General features: G+C 36.3%; 1 protein-coding gene across 1 annotated transcript; it reads left to right on the forward strand.

Moving 5' to 3' along the window:
- Window positions 1-9146: 9146 nt before the first annotated feature.
- On the forward strand, window positions 9147-9901 carry LOC125177729 (proline-rich extensin-like protein EPR1; the record flags this gene model as incomplete). The annotated part of the gene is made up of 2 exons (XM_047880031.1): window positions 9147-9527; window positions 9755-9901. Coding segments are annotated over exons 1-2 (528 nt in total), but the record flags the coding sequence as incomplete, so codon positions are not given.
- Window positions 9902-10386: the final 485 nt, after the last annotated feature.

Raw genomic sequence — 10386 nt, forward strand, 5'->3', positions numbered from 1 at the left:
AGGTAAATTATTTTGCTATCCACTATTTATTTGCTATTCACTTCACTTACTATTTATTTACAGTAAGTCAAGACTGGGGATCATGAAATGGTGAATGAAATTCGAGGAAATAATGTATAAAAAATATCTGAAAACATTTTATCAGCAAAATAATTTTTATTTATAATAATTTTTATGGTATAAGATTGGTCCTAGGGGACTGATCGGTCCTAGCTGACTGATTCGTCCTAGCTGACTGATTGGCTCTAGCTGACTGGTTCTAGCTGACTGATTGGTCATACCTTACGAATTACCCGCTTCTAGTAGGCCGTATGCTGCAGTTGCTAACATTTGTACGACTTAAAAAGGCAAAATTCGGTGCGCAAAAGCAAAGAGAGAATTGAAAACGGGAAGATTCGTCTTTTGTTTATAAAGCGCGACATACCATCCAGCATCACAGCTGAAGCAGATGAGCAACTTTAATAGTAAATAATTCAATAATTTAGCAGTAAATAACGACAGTTTATTTCAATAGTAAATAATAGTAGTTTTATTCAATAGTAAATAATAATAGTTTCATTAATAATAATAATTTACTTTAAATTACAATAAAACTCCATAAACTTTCAATGGCATGAGGCATTTGAAGCTACGGGGCTCTGAACGTGCATCATTAATCCGATATTTTTCTCACAAATGCTCACATTTCTCCATTTGTTTCAATTCCCGGTTCACAATATGGCCGAAATTCCTTTCCCGATTTTTGGCAGGATCAAATAACTCGATGTATTTTTTTAATTTTGCGAGTTCTGACTGAGCCATTCGACGGTTTTTAGATGAAAGCAAGAAAAGTTTCGAATTCGACCGTAGCCCAGAAGAAGAATGTAGCATGTAACGACTTGCAATGCATTCCAATTAGAAGAAACGGCTTGGATGCAATTGTTCGCACGTCCCACGGCGACTCGAGCTGCGCAAAGTTACCGAAGCTCTCTGAGTTTAATTCAGGCTACAGTTTTCGCAGCCTTTCAAAAGAGAAATGCAACACCCTAGAGGAAACATTTACTTGAAGAGCTACCGTAATGCCCGTCTTCAGTCTTGCTGTGTAATGTATACTTAGGGATCAGGATTACTTTATTTTTATCTACCACATAACTTCAGAAGAAGGACGCATTCAAAGGACGTGGTTGCTCGCTGCTGTTTAATTGACCATGTATTTTAAATTTCAGATACGTAACAGAGCGCAGAATAATATTTTTCTTTTACCTAGCTTACGTTGCATACGAGTTAGTAAAATAGGTCCTTTAAATAAATTTAAAAACGCAAGAGATTTCATTGATTGATAATAATTGCCTCACACACGAATAATATACAGAATGAGAACGCGACGCACTCAAATGTTGGTCTAAATTGACACAATATAGTAATTAAAGACTCATCTTATAATCTGGTTAAACCATAAAAGTTCAATAGGAATTTAATTAGTAAATAAGGCTGAATATATTACGTTTCAACGTATTTATTTTCTTCCATGAATATCATATTTACGAATAATTGCAGGACTTTAGAAATTAAATTAGCAATTTATTAGAGCATCATCAATCGATCATAACAAGTTAATTATTTCATGTATTACACTTTTTGCATTCCCTGCATTTGTATGACGAGTTAAAAATTTCGTAATGTGAGAATAAAACTAGCGCGAGTACCGAACGAAGACCACATTAATATCGAAGAATATCAGATTTGCACCAAATTTGATAAATTTTCACTCAGAAACTTTCCCGAAAAACATAGACAATATGTGTTTCGAAAATTTCCCCCTTGCCTTGGGGGAAATTTTCAACACTGAAGTGTTCCGAAGGTTTTATTGATAGTCTCCGGATGCTACTTGTAGTTTCTTCTGTAACTAACTAAAATTTAGTTAGTTACGCCGGAACTCAAAAAATTTTCAAGGAATAATAAATTATTCAGTTCGTATTAATATTTTAAATTGAATATGTTGGATCATGAAGCGAACTTAACGAAGTATTGTCCTTGTCATGACGCATCTGAGCTACAGCTAAGGATTCAACCGTAAGCTGAACTTACCAAGAAAATTGAAATGAAGTTCTAAATAAAACGAACGTCTCTGTGAACTTGCTACTAAAGACATCAAGAACACAGAATTTTACCTTATACGCTTAGTAAAACAACACATTAATCCGATGAAAGACTTGCATTATATATATATATATATTTTGTTTTTGGCCGCGCGTCCAAGTCCGGTCACTTGATCTGGCAAGTCGGATTCCCGTCACGTTCTTCGTGCATGGAAGCACTTCGGGAGGTGGCACCAAAAACTGTCCACGTACATTTTCTTAACTTTCATATAGTCTGCGTTAAATTAAAACAGTTCTTTAAAGCCTCTCAAGTTGTTCCAATAATAATGTATGTCTCTATTTGTAGCAAAACCAAAGTTAAGGTAAGTGCCAAGTGTTGTTCAGATCAAACTTATAGAAATTCAAAATTACAGAAAGAATATATTCACCATCTTCGAGCGCTGGGCTGGCGATGAGTAATGCCAAACTTGGGTTAGTCTTCAGCGCTGATGCTACGAGTATAATACCTAACTATACAAAAAAGTATTGTTAGGGAATAGTATAAATTTTTTCATATGTTTAACAACAATTTTTCCATTTTCATTCAGACTTTCAGTTACGCAATTTAGGTTTTGTATACTTTCAGGATTTTATTCATTCATGTTTTAGACTTTAGCTGGAGTGGATTACAGGGGCACAACGCAATTGTAAATACGTATTTTACCAAATATATTGTGAATAATCCCTGTCTTATATGTACTGAAAACTTTTCCTGACCGTTTGAGAAATGATTAAGAAGTAGCCCCCAGCAGTATTCATGCATCACTCTGTCATGTGTTCGTACGTGACATTCTCGTGAGCTAAATTTCATGTATTCCCAGAAAGGATATGATATACATATATTTATAAACAAGTAAGTTGAAATAGTTTCCTTGGAAAGACAGACGCAAAATCTTAGAGCAAGATCCAGTAGGAATATTATATATTTAATATGCGTGAATCGCGGGAAAACATAGATAATATCTCAAACAAAAATGTAAGCGTCTCACACCCCTAAATTGGATAAATACTCCTTCCATCAATTAATTATTAATAAATGACTTGATCGTAAATCCTTCTTTGAATTATCTGTTGTAAACACAACCAATCAAGAAACAACAAAAATGTTTAATCGCGAAACGATCAAACACATGTGTATTTACAAACCAAATACCTGTTGCTCCACTGTGTACACAAGTTGTATTAATAATCGGACAATTTAAGCTCGTTTATTAAGGGGATCGGCTACCCTAAAATTTGAAAATTTTGAGTTTTTATGTTTCTTATCTCATCTTAAAGGTTGTTTTCTTGCGCATCGAACGATATAAGTATCGTCCCTGTGCGTCGAAAAATGACTTTGTGACAGCTCCTCAAAGGGAGGCGGGTTTTAGGTCCCTTAACAAAACTCTACGAGGATAAATGACGCGCTGGTCACTCCACAAAGGAAGGCCTGGCACGACTCTTTTATGTCTATTTAAGTGCCGCGCGGGCAGTCTTTTGGCCGTACTGAAAACCTCATACTGCTCTCACGGCAAATCTATCTCCTCCTACAGTTTTCAAGCTACAGCAATGAGACATATACCATTCGATTCGTAAAGACCAAACCTATCAACTCTAACATCACTTTTTTGAATTTCGGTCTGGTTCGTTTTTTATAAGGGGGGGAGGGGTGAAAAATGAGAAAAAAATGGCAAAAATGGAAAAAGACGCAATAAAAAAAACTAGATGGAAAATGAAAAAAGTGATGTTAGAGTCAATAGATATGGTCTTTACGAATCGATTGATACGTGTCTCGATGTTGTAGGATGATATTTGTGGGAGGAGACAGATTTTCTAAAGTACCCCTTTTTAGCCGTTTTCTATGAATTTCACGTTTTCTATCAATTTTTTCGAAAAATTTATATGAGCAAAATGTTTTTCTTTTTACATTTTACGTATGTATGTGAAGTTTCATGACAATCGGATGAAACGATACACTGTATCGTTTCATCTGATTACACTGTAGAAGTTTTCCGTAGGGGTAGCCGATCCCCTTTAATGTTATTCAAGCTTATGTTTACGCATCGAAAACCCTGATAATTCTAGCCAATGATTCGAAAGGATTTCGTTTGAATAATTGTAAACACAAATCGATAGATCACTACAGCTGAAATTTGATCATTAACTTATTGAGAACGAACAACACGCAAACTTATCGGAAAAAGAACGATAGAACAAGAAAATTAAGGGCTATTCATCAGCAAAAATTTTGATAATTATGAGCTTCTTTGTAAATGGTTCTCTTGTGTTTCGAGTATCAATCCAACTTATGTATTAACCAAAATAACAATTTTGGTTAAATCCATTTTCTGAAAAAAAATATATTTTGTGAAAATTTTAAAAATTATAAAATAGTTTGCATCCTCAGTAGAAAATATAATAAATGATAATATAATAATCGTTGCATCCATGTCCGTCCATCTGTTTGTCTGTCCGTCCGTCCGTGACCTCAAGTTTTCGTCGACGAGAAAATGCGCTCTCTGTCACTCACTGCAGTGAGTACTGAGTTGCATTTTTTTACAATTTTCTATTTGCGAGTTTCACATTCATAATGGATGGTAGTTCCCGGTCGATAGCTTATACTCCCGTTGCCCAATTATGCTTCTCTTTTATTTATTTGTCTATGGCAACGTTTCCTTCCTTCATCATCGTCTGGTTTAAAGCTTCAAACTCCGAATAATTTTCCACGTTTTTATTTTTTGGTTTCATCCCGTCCAAAACGAAGCAGCGATTAGGACAATTTAGTGCGATGAGATCTCGTTGAGAATGAATGAAGCGTTCGCAGAAAAATTGCTGATGAGAATCCAAAATTCCTTGACTCCATCAAAAGGCGCTCAGTAGTTCGGAAACTGGAATGATTAGGATAGAAAAAAATTATTCTGTGGCCTTTCAGAGCTCAATGAGTACTGTTTCTGGGCTTAAAAATGTTTTTTTTGTCAAGAACAATCGTCCGTTTAATCTATTGACTTCAGAGTCACGCGCGTATCCCATTTCACTAATTTTCATAAATAAAAAAAAAACACAACCACACAACGATGATGTTAATGTTTTGTATGAATAATTTTCAATCGCAAACTTAATGGTTTCCACCTAATTACTGCTTATAAATGTTATAGAAAAACTAGAAATTTGAGTTCTTGGAGATAAACATCCCGAAGTAATAGTTTCTTCTCCACTTTGGCCTTGTTCCTAATTATTGTCAAGCAAATTTTCCTTATTCATGAATCATTTTAGATTTCATCACCTGTATTTTCTAGTCAAACGAATTAATGTACTCTCAATTCGATATCAGGAGATCATAAAACCCTAGGGTTGAATACCACAAAGTTTTTACTTAAAATTATCTCTTGCACCGTAACTGTACATGAGGCAAAGAACACCTTCAACTGTTCATCGTACAGTTCTAACTGTAAACATGAAGAACACCTTCATTAATACCATGAAATATCACAATTGCTTTCTACTATCAGAATGAAATGCTGCTCTCATTAGATTTCATTTTAACATTATGTTGTAGATAGTTTTCCCTAAACCTTTAAAATTCTTACAAATGTTTTTATTTAGGCCTTACTGGAATATTACCTGACGCAATAGTTATATACATTACATGAATGCCATGATTCTCTGAAAAAGATAGCATTTATCACGATATAACATTAAGCACCACTATATAACATTGAGCTAATGCATTTGATCGAATACTACGTGTAATTGATGGTATTGTAGATACTGTACTGAAGGCTGCTGTTCCTCTGTAATCCAGATCATGACAGTAGAGGCAACTGCGTTCAACCATGCGTCTGGCTAATGTAAGACAACGTCCATACAATGAATATATATAGGAATTATCTTAGTAAATACTGATGTTACGGAGCAACTTGAGGTCTGCGCGGAGTAGGGTCTATGCACTACTGTACAGAGAAATTACTAATCGCTGTAACCTTAAAATGGGTCTTATTGTTTAAAGCGTTATACATATTGTTAAGTATGATAATTCACAAATATATATGATTTACTCAATTATTAAAGTTTCTTAGTTTTTAAAATAAAGGACAATCAACAAATGAAGAGTAGAAAATATGTTTTGCTCTAAATTACTATTCGAATTTATTGGAAAAGACTCGCCTACTCTCATAATTCATAATTCATAATTCTCATAATTCACCAATATTGAAGAATAAATTTTCAAAATATATATTTCTTCAACTAACTAAATACAAATAAGTAATTCGATACAGGAAAGTAATTTTTCATTATAATTGTTAACAACTAATTCACATCTGTATCCTTGAACGTCGTCAAGTTTATATCTGTTTCCCTTTTTTAAGTTATCTTGTCACTTTCGATTTGCGGAAGAAGAGACATCAACATTTTTCGGCATCAAATGAATTAAGGGCAAGGTTTGAAATTTTACAGCAACACTTCAGAGCTTTCTGAAAATTGTGAAACAGTTTGCTGCTGCTACCGCCCATGCAGCTTGTGTTGTACAAACTAGCACAATACATGCACATTTAAATAATCTTCTTCTTTTCAGACAAAACTTGTCTTAATGCAAAAGATTTTATTTTTTTTCTGAATAACATTGGAAAGGCATTCTTTCTATGGTTACACTGAACCACTTATTTTTGACAACTGTTTCTCAAACTTGCACAATGCATCAACATTTAATAGTAAACTTGGGCGTCAGTTCTTGCACTAAGGTAAGCGATTGCAATATATCTTATGAACTGACAATGGAGTGGCAGTCTGCCTCTGGTTACATAGTGGCGGCCACTCCGTTGGATTGTACTTGTGACAGCAGATCAATGAAGCGGCCTGCAGCAAGTGGCGCTTCTTGCTTAACGCAATCCAGCGAAGATATTTTCCTGCCTAGTGAGTGACATAATTTCGGTACGAATCGTGGTTAAGATAAGGAACAGGTGTGTACGATGATGTAAAATAACATATTTCTCGAAAATGGAAATTTATTTGGCTGAACATATATTGACTTATAACAAATTGTGTCTAATAGTGTAGCTTGTAAATAAAAGATGCGGATTTTTAATGAAGTTCAATTTACATTTCCGAGTAAATTGTGGCGAAAAAAGTAAGAAAGCAAAACTCATCCGAGATCGTTCTCAATTAAATTTTAATTTTTTATTATCTTATTCAATGCGTTATATTCATAATTTATGTAACGATGATCATTATTCTGATTTAATGCTTATTTTCGAGTTAACTTCTCCAGAAACCGTAAAAATATACTGATTAAATTCTAAACAATCAACATGAACCGAAGTTAGATAATTTTTTTCAAATTTAAAGACGAATATTCAAAATTAAAGACGAAGATATTCATTTCTTTGAATTCTTTGAAATTATAGACACAGTAAGATGTTGTCATATTTCGAAAAATCATTTCATAGCATTTTAAATAATTCAAATTTCCAAAATGCAGTAACATTTATATCGAATTACATACGCATTATGCACGTGATAAAGTATGAAATAATAATTTCAGAAATTGGATTGCAAGACGAGCTACATTTTGGCGACGTTCAAAGCGTGAATATGGTGCTTAAGGGGAATACCTGACCACCCAACATTTTCTCAGTTTTCCTTCAGCTAAATTCATGAATATTCAGCCCATTATCTGTATTGCGTTCTCACTCCAGCCACCGAAAAGAAAATCCAAAGCAGAATTTATTTTGCCGTGACAGTGCCACACAGCAAGCAAATACCGGATGGGCTTAGCGTGGGAATAGCAGCGAGCATTTTATTGGCTTCTGGAACCATACAGAGCAAGCTTGCTTATTCTACATGTCCCAGTCATGTCAAGATTAAAAAATTCCTAGGCCCTGTTCGGATCCCACTGGACAGATGCTGTCGTTTTTGCGGTCTCCAGCAGCACGGGTTCCTATTGGACTATGATAAAAATGCTGGGATCTTGCACTGAGCCTTATTTAGGATATATGTTTATTCGGTGAAAATTGAAATTTGACGTGAGTTGGAGTGATAAAATTCTTTATATTTCGTTCGGTGATATACAGGTCGTATTTTCGCGCAATACGAACGTACCACCGCATATAAATTTCACGAAAAAATACTCTATGATTTGCGCTGGGCGTCACACCGATAACAAAATGCAACAGCACCAAAGAAATATTTTCAAGGGGATAAATTGCTGTGAACATTTTTCTTTGATCTCAGATACTGATTCTGCATATAGCAATTAGCGTATCTGCTAAGTTCCATTGAATAATCCTTCAGTGTTGAGAGACAAACTACTTAGATTCTTGCGTCCACGAAGCGTGAATGACGCTTCATTATTGCCATTTAAAGGACGTCTGTAATTAGCCGCGGTGCGCTGCCTCTAATGAGATCTGGCAAACGAGGCTTCATCATTGCGCTGAAATTGCCTTGCCCTCATTCATGATATGCTAGTGCGTCACCACCAGCGCATCCCGATTGCAGTTTTGCATAAATAGTCAGTAGTGTTTTCAATTTTTGGGCTTTCGAACTTCTTTCTTGCATGTAAAACTTGCTTCAGAAAACCAAAATACGACGCGATCGACTATTCTAATTTTTTATCTTGAAATTTTTACTGCCAGCTTCCTGAAAACAAAAATCTTCACATGAGGATGAAGGTGTTCGATTAAACTTGAATCATTGTCTAAAAAAAGATACGATGCCAAAGAAAACGATTTTATAGTATTACAGATTGTGGAAGCAGTAATTATAGCATTAGTAATGTACTACGGGAAAGTAATGCTACGGAATTCATAAGCACTTAAGACCTACATTATTCTCATGAATTCATTTTGCCGAATTACCAGACAAAGCTCAAGTCCAGCTTCCCGGCAAGAAAGGAACTGACCTTCTGCAAATTCAATGTGGTTTTAGCCCTTGCCAGTTCCAGTAGAAGAAGAATAGTGTTTGCAATGAGGTTTGAAGAAATTTTTTTTAGATTTTTGTAAACTTGATTTTCAACGACCGACGCGGAATAGTAATTTGATAAGCTAGTGAACTCTTATGTCAGTTCTCACGTTGCCGGTTCATACTTTGCCGGTTCACACGTTGCCGGTTCACACGTTACCGGTTCAAACGTTGCCGGTTCACACGTTGCCGGTTCACACGTTGCCAGTTCACCCTTTGCCGGTTCACCCGTTGCCAGTTCACCCGTTGCCAGTTCGCACGTTGCCAGTTCACACGTTGCCAGTTCACACGTTGCCGGTTCACCCGTTGCCAGTTCACACGTTGCCGGTTCACACGTTGCCGGTTCACACGTTGCCGGTTCACACGTTGCCGGTTCACACGTTGTCAGTTCACACGTTGCCGGTTCACACGTTGCCGGTTCACACGTTGCCAGTTCGCACGTTGCCAGTTCACACGTTGCCAGTTCACACGTTGCCGGTACACACGTTGCCAGTTCATACGTTGCCAGTTCACAAGTTCACCCGTTGCCAGTTCACCCGTTGCCAGTTCGCACGTTGCCAGTTCACCCGTTGCCAGTTTACACGTTGCCGGTTCGCACGTTGCCAGTTCGCACATTGCCAGTTCACCCGTTGCCAGTTCACCCGGTGCCAATTCACAAGTTGCCGGTTCACACGTTGCCGGTTCACACGTTGCCGGCTCACAAGTTGCCAGTTCACAAGTTGCCGGTTAACACGTTGCCAGTTCACTTGCCGGTTCACACATTGCCAGTTCATACGTTGCCAGTTTACACGTTGCCAGTTCACCCGGTGCCAATTCACACGTTGCCGGTTCACACGTTGCCAGTTCACCCGGTGCCAGTTCACATGTTGCCGGTTCACGCGTTGCCGGTTCACACGCTGCGGGTTCACAAGTTATACGTGACCTTCCATTTTAGATTAATTGACGGTTGTTCACTAATGAGGAGATATTTTGATGCCTATATGCCTATAGTCCTCGAATAGGTGGACATTCAAGGAATATTATTTAATCCTATTTTATAATTAATGGTTTTATTCTGATTCGTGGTTTCCTAAGATTTTATAACTATCAAAAAGTTTTAATGGTTAATGTTGAGAATAGTTTCGAATTATTGATAAACATTTTGAGCAAGAGCTTACTTGTTTATGTTCCCTAGATGGTCAAAAGCAAGTTGGAGTTTTTATTAAACTTCTCAAATAAATAATATGTTCTGTCGCAGCGTTAAAATTTGTATTATTTAATATGACAGCAACATTTTTGAATAAGTTTTTCTAAACTCGTATTTGTGTGCTTCGATTGCATTGGTATTTTGCTTAAA

The sequence above is a fragment of the Hyalella azteca genome, unplaced genomic scaffold (assembly GCF_000764305.2).
Source record: "Hyalella azteca isolate HAZT.00-mixed unplaced genomic scaffold, Hazt_2.0.2 contig4475, whole genome shotgun sequence".
Taxonomy (NCBI): domain Eukaryota; kingdom Metazoa; phylum Arthropoda; class Malacostraca; order Amphipoda; family Hyalellidae; genus Hyalella; species Hyalella azteca.